Here is a 13,521-nt window from a genome sequence, read left to right as displayed (position 1 = left end):
AGAAAGGGCCTCCTCTTCCCCTTTTGTTCGTGTCTCTGCGCCTCGCAGCAGCCCGAGAGCTTCCGCTCTGCTGCAAGGACAGCGACTGGTTATTTCTCCCCCCTCCCCAGGGTGCGGAGGATTTCCCCGACTGCTGCATCCTGATCCTCAGGCTTCTGCCTGCAGCCTTCCACGCGTCGGGAACGCCTCTAGTTTCTCTGGTTGTTGGAAGCGTACTTACAAAACCCTCCTAACGAAAATTTGGTCACCGTCGGCCTGACCAAACCAACGTGTTTTTCCACCCGTAAAAAATGAAAGGGGGCGTCGATGTGCTGCTGGACTAAATTACTCTTGTCAGCCCCTGGCCGTGAGGCTTCTGTTTTCCTTCTGCTTTGTAGTGCTACGTGCCAGTTCCAATTCGAATTCGCTCGTCTGTCAGAAAAGCAATATCGGCAGCCTCTCCTGAGTTCTGTTGCTGAGCATCCTTTCTGATATAACGCATTACAGTGTAACAGTATTAGTGTATGCCAATACAGCAGGCATGAAATTCCAGTACTGGTCTTATTTTTATTCAAAAAGCAAGCAGAACTCTCCAGAAAGTATTGAAGTTGGAGGCACTATCGAAAATTTTATAGTTAGATTTTTTTTTTGTTTCAGGTTAGAGTTCAGAAAAGACAGTAAGTATATTGTAATGCTAAGTGTATATTGTCAAAAATGTAATGAAGAGTAAGCATGTTACAATTTTACAGTGGAATGTTTTGCTCGAGGTCAGGTATGCTTTAGTACTTTAATATTTCTCCCCTCCATGAGTTGATGTTGATTACACAGGATTGTGGAAAGAATTGGTGTTAACTATGAGCATGGGAGTAATAATTTTTTTTCCAGGAGAATTCTTATATTTCATTTACCCACATATAGCCCGTAATAGTTTTCTTGCCCTTCAGAATTTTGCATTCAGTTTTCCCAGTCAAGGTAACTAAACTCCTTATGGTCTTCTTTCATCATTCCATGTGAATTACACCTATGTGTAAGAGTTTTACTGGCATTCCTAAACCAGCATAGTTTTGAAGGTGTCATAAGATGAAAGTTCATTCAAGAAAAGCTTGTGGTTTAAAAAAAAAGTAAAAATTTAAATGCTTCCTTTTAAAACTATTAACTACATTCATGAAAATGGCTTAATGAAATGAATTTATTTTGCTTATGTGTGTTCTCTCTGTAACGTGATTTTTCTCTTATCTGAGTTATTTCAAATACTGTGTTGGCAGCAGTCTGAGTTACCCTTAGAGTGTAACTTTAAACAGGTGGTTTATAAAACATTAGGTAGGTGCAACTGTATCAGCTTTAAAGCAAGTTATATTGCCTAGACTAGGGGGTCGCATGATCTATGACACAACCATAGAGCTCAGTGTAACTTTTCAGACTGTTTTTCACATTATTTCCCCTCCTGTCACCCAGTGAAACCGATATAAAGACAAGAATGGAGAACTCGAAGGGTAAAACAGTAGTGATTGCTTCTGTCCGTGGTGGTGTCATGAATGCACTTTGGGTTTGAGCAGTGGGTGAGATCGGTTAGATGACTTGATGTAAATTAGGGGTAAAGAGGAATGAATATGAACAGGAACAAGTTTGCTGTAATGCTTTCCTATACTGTTTTGATTTTTTTTTTTTAATGTTACTTCTCCACATCAAGATAAAGGCATTTAGGGCATATGTTTTGTAGGAATTGCGTATTAATGTTTTCTATTCCAATGTGTAACTACTTGGTTTTCTTACTTGCAGAGTCAACTGTTCATTTTATTTCAAAATTGGAGCTTGTCGTCATGGAGACAGATGTTCTCGGTTGCACAACAAACCAACATTTAGCCAGGTTTGTTTTCCTTTTGTTTTCTCTTTCTTGTGGAAGTATATTCTTGCTTCTTTAAAACATAGATTCTCAGATACAAGTGAATAATTACCGAGCTCCAGATTAACTAGTTCACTTTTGGCCCCAGTTTATATGGGTTTTTGCTTTTTTTGGGGGTATTCCATTTACTTCTCCCAGCATTTCTAATTATCTCCTGTCACCCTTAATGGCTGCAGGAAGCGATGCTGTTGTAAGCTTGCCTGTAGTAGAGACCAACCAGTGCTAACTTTCAGGTGAGTGTGCCTTCTCAGTGGTGTTCAGGCACTTAAACCATCCCAGATTTTTTAATCACAAACAGTGGCAGCACATTCCACCTATCTCAAAGGTGTGAACTTAAGTCTTTTATGCATATAATAGAGAAAACTAATTAATAAATAAAAGCGACTCATCTGTCGCTACATTGGCTCTCTGACCCAGGCTCTTAAGTTTTAAGAGTAACTTACATACTTCTTTTGAATATGAAAGAATTGTTTCTTGAAAACAACTTGCCTGGTTGCTGAGGGTGTATATGTCAGTTGACTTGACAGATTATTTCATCTTTAGCTATGTGAATATTGTTAGAGACATGATGTGTGACTGCCTGTCTGCCAGAGAGAGGAAAAAAAAAAAGTGCAGTGGGTGATAGGGTTCTTATTATGAGCTCTATAGTTTTCAGAAATTACATTCCTAGAGAACTGTATGCTTTAGCTCCTTCTATCACTGCTGATTGTCAAGGTATACAGGTAAACAGATTTCTTTGGGAATATTGTATATGATAAGTAGTGCCCATGAGAGTTGTTATCAGCAATTTTTCCTACAAAGGTAAAGTTTACATAGCAGTGGCATCCTCTTCAAGTTCAGTTTAGCTGACTGGGAGCAGAATTGACAAGAATGGTGGGCTGGTGTTGGTTTGGGGAGAATTAGGGAGGCAAGTACTAGCCATGTGACGAGTTCAGAGCGATGGTGCTTGTGAAGTGAAACTTTGCGAGTGTGTGAGCAGGCAGGGGATATTCTAGGGGGGACTGTCTAGGTTACTGATCGATGGGGACCACTGCTGGTACTTCATCTACAAAAACAGTTTGGGGAATTGAATAATTTTTAATGTAACTATTGTATCTCAAAAGTAGTATTGTCCATTTTCAAAACGATTCCATGTTGCTGACCTACATGGAGAGCATGCTGAAATGTGGTTGGTTATATAGAGACCTGAATTTAGGTCATTAGCTGCTAGAAAACATTTCTAAACTAGACAACTTCCACAGTACCTGTCTTGTAAGTTTAAAAAAACCAACCAACCAAAACCCCAAACTACATATTTTTTTACAAAAATACTTGGTGTTCAACAACAGTTTCCTCTGTCAGTGCAGCCTTTGGCTTTGCTTTTAGAAACTGTGGTTAGCAATGCCAGCTGAAGTGGGTGAGCGGGGCATGTCAGACTCATCCAGTGATGTCTGGGACTGCTACAGCATCGCACCTGGCAGATGTGCTGTATTGTAACATCCCTAAGGTACCCGGCAGAGGTGTAAGGTTCACTACAGAAGTCTTTATTTGTATGCAAATTGATAATCAGCTGTGATAGAAAATAGAAGAACAGATGTATTGCTAATGAGAAGTTACCAGCACAATATTTTTATCTTGTGTTGCTATTGCTGGTGCAGCTACTTTATAGAAGAGCTGTGTTAGGAAAGGTCGTGCAATCCAGGGTGATCAAATTACCAGCAATCAGCAGAAACGCTGTAACTATGTGCATGTTTCTGGCTCTGTCCAATTGTAGGCTAAAACATAGTTATTTTAAACCTGGGCTACGGAAGCACAAAGCTTTGGTTGGTATGACCATACCCATTATAAAACAAGTGTGTGATTTTTAAATGTGATGTTACAGATTATTTTTTTTTTTATGTGTTAAGTGGGCAGCGTATGTAGGTATGACATTGCTGCTCCTGTGACTTTAAGCTCTGAATTCTTACTGTGACTAATAATAATGTGTAAGCTAAAATTGTTTGGGGATTGCGATTCATACTAACGTTGAGCTTGTATTTTAAGTAATCAAATTTCAATTTTTGAGCTGCTTACAGTGATATGGACGTTTGGAATTTTTTTGTAATATTAGTTTACTAACTTAAACATGGTTTGTTTTTTCAGACAACTTGATTTTAAGAAGAACGGTACAAATGTAAGGTTTCAAGTCTGCCTGGGCTAATTCTTCAAGTAAAAAGCAGAAGGGCTAAAAGGATATTGTCCTTATTTGAAGGATCGGAAACATGTGAACCTATGATGCTATTATATTATTTAAACAGAAATTCCACCAAGAAATTCCTGATGCACAAAATGAGATGTAGCTCTTGCCTAAAGACCTGTCTGGTGTAACATTTTAGGCTCTGTGGCATTATGTATTATATGCTGTGCACATAACACTATTTTTTTTTTCCCCTAGACTTACAATAATGATCTGGTCTTGAAAGCTAGGCATCTCCATAATATCATGTAGTTTGATGTTTTAGGTTACTGTGCCTCACAACTCCCATTTTGAGGATAGCTGTTGAGACAAATGCAGCTCTTTCTTGGTGGTTAATTAAAACTGTTTTCATAATATGATGGTCTGGATGCAATTTTGGAAGATATCCTGCAAATACAAAAGGAAGTCTTAAGAATGAAATATTACTTTTAGCTGTTTGCAAACAAGTTGTCTCTTTGCAATTGTCTATTATATGCACAGCAGCCAGTAGAATTCCCCTTTTTATTTTTTTTCCCCGCAGACCATCTTGATTCAAAACATCTATCGTAACCCCCAAAACAGTGCACAGACGGCTGACGGCTCACACTGTAAGTCCCACAGTTGGAGAAATTTTTTTAAAGAATGGTGTTAAAGAGCCCACTCCTAATTATGAGAAAATAATGTTGGCTTCTGAGCTGCTGACATAAAGCTGTTGCAAACAGGACAAGTGACGGAACTCTTCTTGCGAATAGATCAAGAACTTGTCAAATGTGTGCAATTCAGAATGCAGAACTGACTGCATAAATTGGACTCGATGCAGATTCTCTTTTGCACTGCAAAGTGAAACTTGATTGTTTAGTAACACTGCGTTCTTTTTAAAGGGCTAAACTGCAGACATTTCTCAAATTCTTGATTTAACAAAAAAAAAAAGGGAAAAAAAAATAGGTATATACGTGATGTACGGTAAGTTTCCCAAAACTGTGGGTTTTCTTTCATCTTAACTTTTTTAGGAAAATGGAGATTTCATGTTATGCTGTAATTATTGTATTACTTCCTTTCCTGGGATTTTGCTGCTAAGAAACCATTCAGTAACACCAAATTCAAACAAGTAATTGTAATTTGACTACTGTGTTTGGATGCCATCTATTACATATCTGACTGAAATCATAAAACCTCTCTATAGTTATATTGGTGAATAGAATAAAATTTAAAGAAAATACAATAATGGAGTATCATGAGATCTCTATTACTTTACAGTGTTAGGTTGATTCAGAAAGGTCACCAGCTAAGTGAAAGTTCTCCTTCTTGGGAGAGAATAACCACCTCTCTTTCAGCACAGACTCGACAAAAGCGACCCTAAAGGAAACCGGTTTCTTGTTAAAATTATTTTCCATAATATAAAGTTGTTGCGTTTTGTATTTCAGACCATTGCCCTCTTGAACATTTACCGTAACCCTCAAAACTCTTCCCAGTCTGCTGACGGTTTGCGCTGTAAGTTCATACAAGTTCCTTCACTGGTTCCCTGGGCTTGATTGTCAGAGCTCAGTGTCGACTTAAGCTGGTCTACCATTTTAGTTTAACAGATCAAACTGACCACGTTTCATTAAATGTGTCCAAAACAAACACACACACCCCCAAAAAAAAACCAAACCCCAAAAACTTTTTTGTCCCACTCACCTTCCTCCCTACTCCCAAAACTGAGGGGAATCTGAATACCATCTGTCAAATCAGAAAGGGTTGAAATTGTACTTCCCCCGTAAAGCAGGCTTGGTTGCACTGCTTTCTTCCCTCCGCCTTTCCCCCTGCCAGTTGCCTGCATCCTAGGAATGCTTTTCTGTATGTTTTGTGCTATCCATTAGGTTCCACTGTCTAAAAGAGCAGGACAATGACACCTTGACTTCATCCAGAACAAATTTCCTGCTCTGTAAATGTTAAGAGAACTTGAAACTTTTCAGATTGCATGCAGAAATTTGTTCTAGGTTAATGCAGCTTCCATTTAGACTCTACTTTGGAAGAATACACTTTGACTGACAAACACTTCCCTTCTGGCAGCTGTCCTTTTTGGATAGGTGCATGCTTAAAATTCCTTCCATTCTTTGAAAATTCGAAGTCCAAAACCAAGTTGCGTATTTATCTAGGAAAATATATCTTTAAAAGTACTTTTGAGGAGGGGAAAGCATTTGGGTATGGTCATGAACTAATTTAATGACTCCTCATGAGGTAGGAATGGGCATAAGAAAACACCTCCTGTGAGACTGGCAGAAGTTAAATGACCAGGATTGTTGATCTGCGATTACTGATATATCATTGTGATTGAATCATCAATATTAGAATAAGATTTTTTTTTAAAAGTAAATTTTAGGACCAAAAAGGATCGGTGTTACTTTCTAACTAATATTTCTTGTTGAAGTGAATATTGACTGTGTGGTAATAAAGCTTTGTTTGGCTATTCCTTTTTTTGACTGTTGGATTATAGACTAGTTCAGATTAGTTACCAGCATTTGATTAGACATGCTTTGTGAAATCAGCCACTAACTTAAAAGTCAACACTGTCTCTTCTGCTTCTAAAAGTAGTAATTGCCCAATTAAGTAACTTGAGTTTTTTGTCACACAATCAAGCTAGATATGTAACCAGCTATGTAAGTTTGTGTAGATGCTTAAACAGTTCTATTGGTTTGTAGGCTGTCTTGTTGCAGATGCTTAGTAGTTAATGCTGTTTCAGTAAACCAAAAAAATCTATGGTTGGGTATTACCACTCTGTCCCTAAATTCTCAATGCGCTGGTAACTAATTTGCACAGAGTTACAGCATTTTGGTCTGTGGAGCTGTTTAGATTGCACAGCTGCAAGAGTCTTGAACAGATTCTTTAGCGGTCTAAATGCTGGTATCCAAGTCTAGTTTGTCTTGACAAGCGGGTAGCTATTTAACAGAGCCTAACTGTACCTTCGGTGGTAGAGCTGGAGCTCTGATACCAGTAGGTTTGCTGAAACTCCTGGCTCCCTGGTTTTTCGATATTTGTCCCTACTTGAGTACTGCATGTATTTTAAATGGATAACTTGGGTAGCTATTTAATGCTTTTGTTGTTGTTGCTTAACTGTCTTCCTTTCTATTGCCGTCGTAGAGGATTAACCTTAGTTTTGAACAGCAGTAGTTTTTCTGAGTATTTTAATTAGTAATTGGGCTTCTCAAGGTTCAGATACCGGTAGCCCTGGAATATGAATGTTTGTAAAGCCTCTGCATATGTATGCTTCCCACTTTAGAAGGACGTTCAAGTAGTCATTAACTAACTGTTGCTTATGATTTCCTAATTTGACAATGGAATCTCCTTATAAGTTTTTAGCACTTGTCCATCTGGTAAAAAGTAGTTGTTCCCAGTGTGGCTCTCGGAGCCCCTGTCTGATACCTTTAAGAAAGAAAAAAAAAAAAAATATCCTTATGTATTAGTAAGCTGTTATCAGTGGTGTTGGCAGAACCTTGGGAATATAGTTAAGTATTAAACTGTCTAGAAATACTGGTTTAATGTTTGATATTATTTAATTTGCTATATAACCATGGGGAGGAAGAAAGTTCTTAAAAGCAAACATGTTTCAAATGCAGAAACATATAACATATGACAAATGCCCCTTAGCCTTCTTCAGGAGGTGAGCTGGGTTGAAGAAAAGTAATTACAGTTCCAGAGAGTGTGGCTGTTAACGTTAGAGCCTTTGAAAAAAAAAAAAATGTAAAGTTCGTCCAAATGGTAATATTAGCCTAAAAGGACTGAGCCCAAAGCATCTCTTTTTTCATAGCAGCCTGAAGTGAATAAACTCAGCTTTGTTGGCTCAGTTTCTTGTCTTTCACGTTCTATGAAGTAGAACAGTAGTGTTTGTAATTTAAAGGCTAGAATATTTTTCTAGTATAAAAAACAGGGTTCATTTTAAAACTGCTCTGCTCGATCTTAATAAACCACTTAACTGCTGAAGAGCTAATGCATTAGGCTTTAAGATATACAACTTAATGTAGTTTAAAATGCTGTAGACTGGAAAAAATAAATGAAATTCATTTTTATATTCTTAAAGCTTTGAAAAATCAGCCAAACTTATGTTGTTTTTTATAGCAGCAGGCAAGCAGCGCTCATTTGTAAAGTCCAGCTTGGAGCATGAAAATAGTCTAACCTGAATATATGGCTGGCTTGTCTTGCACTAAAAGGCGTTCTGCAGGACTACAGAAAAATTAAGTGATATTCAAAATTAAACTAGAAAATTGCTCTCTATTGTAAAGCATTATGGTACCCTTCTTTGAGGGCACTGAGAAAAGCGTGTCATTTCGATGACTATTTTGAGCAAATTTAAAAAAAAATTCTGGGCTGTTACATTGTGAACTCTCAAATTCTAGTGTATATGCTGAAGAGGTGGACATGTTAAAATGAAATTCTGCCTTTAGGAAGAGGAACACTAAATTGTAATCATGCTTTAAAATATACAAATCTAACAAAGCACTTGCCTTCTGTTTAGGTAAAATTGTTGATAGATAGAGGGTGGGACTGTACATTAAATTTAAGTGATAATTTCAAATTAATTCCTTTCCCCTTCCTTTAAATTTGTGGCATACAAGTTTGGCTCCGATTAAAACTTGTTTTGGTTTGATCATGTCAATGTAATGTTTTGACATATACTTGGGGGACTCAAAGCTTTTCACACATACTTATTTTTAATATTCCTGTTAGTTAGCTCCATGCTATATGGTGTCTTTTATGCTCCAGACGGCCTCCCTAGATTGTTTTGTAGTATGATCAAAATCTCTTCTTCCTTATTTATAGGCTCTAATCAATATGACTCTTGATTTTTACAGGTGCTGTGAGCGATGTTGAGATGCAGGAACATTACGATGAATTCTTTGAGGTATGTAAAAGATGTTAAAAAAGCATTAAAGTGTTTATGGATTTGTCAACACAAATGAGTTGGATGGATTCAGTGTATAGCACAATTAGATGTATTTGGAGAAAAGCGCTTGTTTCCTCAGGTGTTCATATAAATTGTAAAACTTTCAGTGCTAAATATTTCCTGGTATAACCTTTGGCTAGTTTGGCTTTAACTTTACTGTTTATAATAGACTTTGTTTAAAAATAAGCAACTTAAGTGATTTAGCAATTTGATTCCATAATCCCCTTCTTTCCTGTGAATTTCATACATACTTAATTACTTGTGTAGAAGAAAATTAATTGAAACTATAGTATCAGGTCTTATATGCAGTGTGTTCAGTGCATCCTATGGATTCTGTAAATACTGTATGCATAATGTTTTCCATAGCTTTTTATTGTATCCTGTTAGTGCTGTACTTACAGGTGGACACAGTACAGGCCAAGCAAGTACTAATTTTAAAATCAGAAATGGGGGGTGGGGAGGGAAAAAAAAAGAGGGTTTTGTTTTGTCGTCTTTGTTTAAGGAAGGCCTTCTTTTTTACTTACAGCTGAATGCAATACTTCTGTACCTATAACTAATGTGCTGCAAACTTTTAATTGGTTGCTTTGTGCTTAGGAGGTCTTCACAGAAATGGAAGAAAAATATGGTGAAGTTGAAGAGATGAACGTTTGTGATAACCTTGGAGATCATCTAGTTGGAAATGTATACGTAAAGGTAGGATAAAGAAAGACATGTTTATATAATCAGTAGGGGTGGTATTTATTGATTTATAATTTTAAAAACTACTGTATGCTTGTAGATTTGCAAGAGTAGCTCTTCAGCATACAAGCTTCTCCAACTTTACAGTATAGAGTGAAAATATGAATGGAATCTGAAAGAAATTTTAAGAGATGATGAGAAGCTTTCTTGATAGTCAAAATCTGTGTCATTTTCATAAAGATTAACACTTTGTGTTTATAACAATGTAAAAAAGAAAGTCACCACTGCTGGGCTGGTTTTTTGCCAGGTTTAATTAGGGGTGTGTCTTCCCATCACACTGCCTTTTAAGCATTTCATTATGAACAGAGGTTTATTTGCAACAGGTGTGTTTATTTTAACAGGTGCATTTCTTTTCTGACTTCTCAGTTAAAGAAAACATCTTGTAACCAAGTTACATTTGGCAATAGTTGGGTGGTTTAAGGTACAAACAGGAGCACGTAGGTTTAGCTCTTAAGTCATTGGTATCTCTTTAATAATGAGTACAAAGTTTTCACCTGCAGAAATTTTATTGTGTGTACACAGTGTTGGGGAGGGGTGAGAGAGTTTGAATATTTTTAACTGTACGTTCCCTTAACTGGAAAGTATTTTCATGCCTAAAATTCTCAGCTGTGTAGGTCAGAATTGGAAATAAAAGTTGTTTTTAAAAATTTGCAGGTGGTTAGCTGTGAAATGGAATTTTGAATGTCAGTTTTACATTCATCGTAAAACAGGATCAGGTTTTTCTAAATTCTAATTTAAATGAATTAGAGCTTCAGTTCTCATGCAGATTTCTCTTAAGTGTTTGAAAAAAATCCAAACATTACATTTGGAGCATTAGTGTTCTAGAAAGTACTCCTAAGGATTCTCTTTGTTTAAAGTTGTACTAAGAAAACACAGTATCTTCTATTGACGAACTTTGTAACTTGAAAGACCAAATAGAACATAATTAAGAGAAAATATCAATGTTCTGATTAGCTCTGAGTCCTGACTAATGAAAAGCTAGCTGCTTTACCCTTGATTTGGTGGACTGTCCTAGGAACTCTGAAGTAGCTTCTAGTTTGATTACTAGTCCTAAGCCTCGGATATCGCACTGCTGATTTGATACGAATCTTCGGTCTACTTCTGTCGCTTCTCTCTTACAAGAAAATGTTAATTTTGCTTTTAGTTTCGCCGTGAAGAAGATGCGGAAAAGGCTGTGATTGACCTGAACAATCGCTGGTTTAATGGACAGCCCATTCATGCTGAGCTTTCTCCTGTGACTGACTTCAGAGAGGCCTGTTGCCGTCAATATGAAATGGGGTAAAAAGTGACTTCCTCTTTGCCTATGAGAGTACCTTTGAAATGCTTGCACGGACAGGGTGGTTGCTTGGGTGTGGCTTTTATGTGTAGCTTAGTGTAGGAAGAAAACCACTTCAGGTAATAATATGGAGTTCACCTGCAGTGAACCTCTTGACTTTTGCCATCTTCTTAGGATTTTGATCTAGGAGTGAGTCAGTGTCAGTAAATAATGTTTGCAATTTACTGTTTTTAATGTTAGAGGTGATTAACTTTAAATGGCTAGAGGCCCACTAGGGCTTAGGGCAAACGGATACAGTCTAGAGCTGGGAATTTTAACTGTGTTTCTTGAATTCTGTTTCAGAGAGTGTACACGAGGAGGTTTCTGCAACTTTATGCATTTGAAGCCCATTTCTCGAGAGTTAAGACGTGAGTTGTATGGGCGTCGTCGTAAAAAGTAAGTTTGCTTTTAAACATGATAAAAACAGTAAATTAAGGAGCAGTTGCTGAAAATTCTGAAAGCATATCTTTAAACTGAAGTCCTCTCTTGTTTTTCCTAATGCAGTTCTGATGCATGCCAATGAAAGGGCATCAAGTGAAGCTAGCAAGTGGGCACTACAACAAAGGAATATGTTTTTGCCTTAAAAATAAAAGCTGTGGTGCTGCTTGCTCTGCAGTGCTGTGGATGCTGAAGGTTGATGTGGCTTTAAGAGAAGGCAGCGTTCAAGAACATTCCCTAAGTACATAGGACCTACCTGTGGTTCAAATCTCCAAACTGTGAACTGTTACAGGTGGACATTATTTGGGAGAAGTATTGATGTATTTATTTGCTTATGACCCATTGTAGAAGCAGGCTGCTTGGCTGGTGGGCATTTAACATTCCCTAAGTACATAGGACCTACCTGTGGTTCAGATCTCCAAACTGTGAACTGTTACAGGTGGAAATTATTTGGGAGAAGTATTGCTTGATGCCTCTTCTCTATTTTATTCTCTTCTATATGTATTTATTTGCTTAAGGCCCCTTGTAGAAGCAAGCTGCTTGGCTAATGGGCATTTGGCAGGTTCAGATTGGCCACTTGGCAGCATTATGCACAAACACATCTATGAATTATATTCAGGACCCAACCTTATATGTTTTTAACAGTTAATGGCTAACTTTTCTAGCCTGTATACATTCCTTAGTGTTGGTAACAGGCAGTCACTGTATTGAGCTCACTTTATTAACACTAGCCTCACAATGTGACCCTTCTTGATAGGAATTCTCAGTAGGGCAAAGGAACAGTAATTTTGCTTAATGGCAGAAAAAGATTGTGATAAATACATTTTATTATATATGTAGATTAAATTATTTATATATTAAGGTACCTTGTAGAAAGGCTTATACCAGTGCTGTTACTATGATACCTGGCTTGTAGATGGTTCACTTTGAGCTGGATTCAACCTGCTTGCTTTTAGGACCTTGCTATTTAGGACAGGCATATAAAATTGTTGAGCTTCCTTTTATATGGAGCACAATTTTGTAGCTTTCCTTCAGTCACAGAAGGAGCCTGGGATTATGAACATGTTTTTCCTATAAATGTCTCTGGCAGTGTCTTAGAATTTGTGAGGATGAATTTAACTTTGGAAAATGTAGATTTTGTTGCTTAAGCATATGTATTTGTGCCTAAATACTTTCCTAAAATATCTCAATTAATATTCATTTAAACTTAAATGTAAGCTTTTAAGATGTCTGAATGATTTATGGAAAAGATAAAGTATGCTCTTGTGTTAGCCTTTTTGTCATCTTATGAATCTGAAACTGGATCTCTCAGACTTAGTAATGTCATACCTTTGAATTAACCTTTTATTGCAAGAAAGATCAGACTTGTGTGTTTGGCTTTGGCGTAAGATTGTATAACCCATAGCCCAATTTCAGTCTGTGGTAAAACAAATAGCTGAATCATCCATCTAGTTTTGTCTTTATTGGCCCTATTTAAATTCTTTGTGCAGCTAAAGCTGTCACAGGTTAGCAGTAAAACTTTATTTTAAAAAAAAAAAAATCAGTTCTTGCATCAGTGGGGTTTCACAGGCAGATTGTATAACCTAGACTGACCTGAAAGTAGTTCTACACAGAATGAAATATGTCAGAGTTTTTTGAGTAGAAGAAAATGAGGGTAAACCAGAACTTTTGAATACTAGGTTAATTTAGTAATTCTGGACAGCTCAGTGGTATGCAAGAGTTATGTATGAGTCTCTGTCATAGCAAAATTTGTCACCACGCACACTCCCACCCCAAAACAACTCACCATGGAAGAATATTCTGCAGACTTAAGACTTGTAGCATTCATTTCCCTGAGTTTTTTAGTTCTGCTGTAATTTCTACACCTATTTAAAACTGTACTGTTTAAGCATTTTAGAAAAGTCAGTTTTATAAAGCAGGTAAAAACATTCAAGCAGCTCCTTTCCTTGACAAGTGCTGTGTAAGCTATAAATCCATAGTAGGTGTGTTAGCAGTATGTTCTGGAAGGTTTTAGCTTTCTTCCTGAATTTTGC

The 13,521-nt window shown here is 37.1% G+C and overlaps 1 protein-coding gene across 3 annotated transcripts in view; it reads left to right on the top strand.

The window, feature by feature from the left end:
• Positions 1-1,755: 1,755 nt before the first annotated feature.
• Positions 1,756-13,521, top strand: part of LOC104160579 (splicing factor U2AF 35 kDa subunit) — a 13,024-nt gene continuing 1,258 nt past the window's right edge. Inside the window, exons 1-8 of one of the 3 annotated variants that reach the window (XM_009698734.1) lie at positions 1,800-1,846; positions 2,059-2,115; positions 4,004-4,034; positions 4,618-4,684; positions 8,906-8,955; positions 9,592-9,690; positions 10,880-11,013; positions 11,354-11,446. In XM_009698734.1, coding sequence (XP_009697036.1) covers positions 1,800-1,846; positions 2,059-2,115; positions 4,004-4,034; positions 4,618-4,684; positions 8,906-8,955; positions 9,592-9,690; positions 10,880-11,013; positions 11,354-11,446 — 578 coding nt within the window. Of the gene's footprint in view, positions 1,847-2,058; positions 2,116-4,003; positions 4,035-4,617; positions 4,685-5,500; positions 5,568-8,905; positions 8,956-9,591; positions 9,691-10,879; positions 11,014-11,353; positions 11,447-13,521 lie in introns of all 3 variants that reach the window. The other 2 variants (XM_009698735.1, XM_009698736.1) reach the window with 2 other exon arrangements.

This window comes from Cariama cristata, unplaced genomic scaffold (genome assembly GCF_000690535.1).
Source record: "Cariama cristata isolate BGI_N322 unplaced genomic scaffold, ASM69053v1 scaffold21694, whole genome shotgun sequence".
Lineage (NCBI taxonomy): Eukaryota > Metazoa > Chordata > Aves > Cariamiformes > Cariamidae > Cariama > Cariama cristata.
This window is presented reverse-complemented; position numbering and strand designations above follow the sequence as displayed.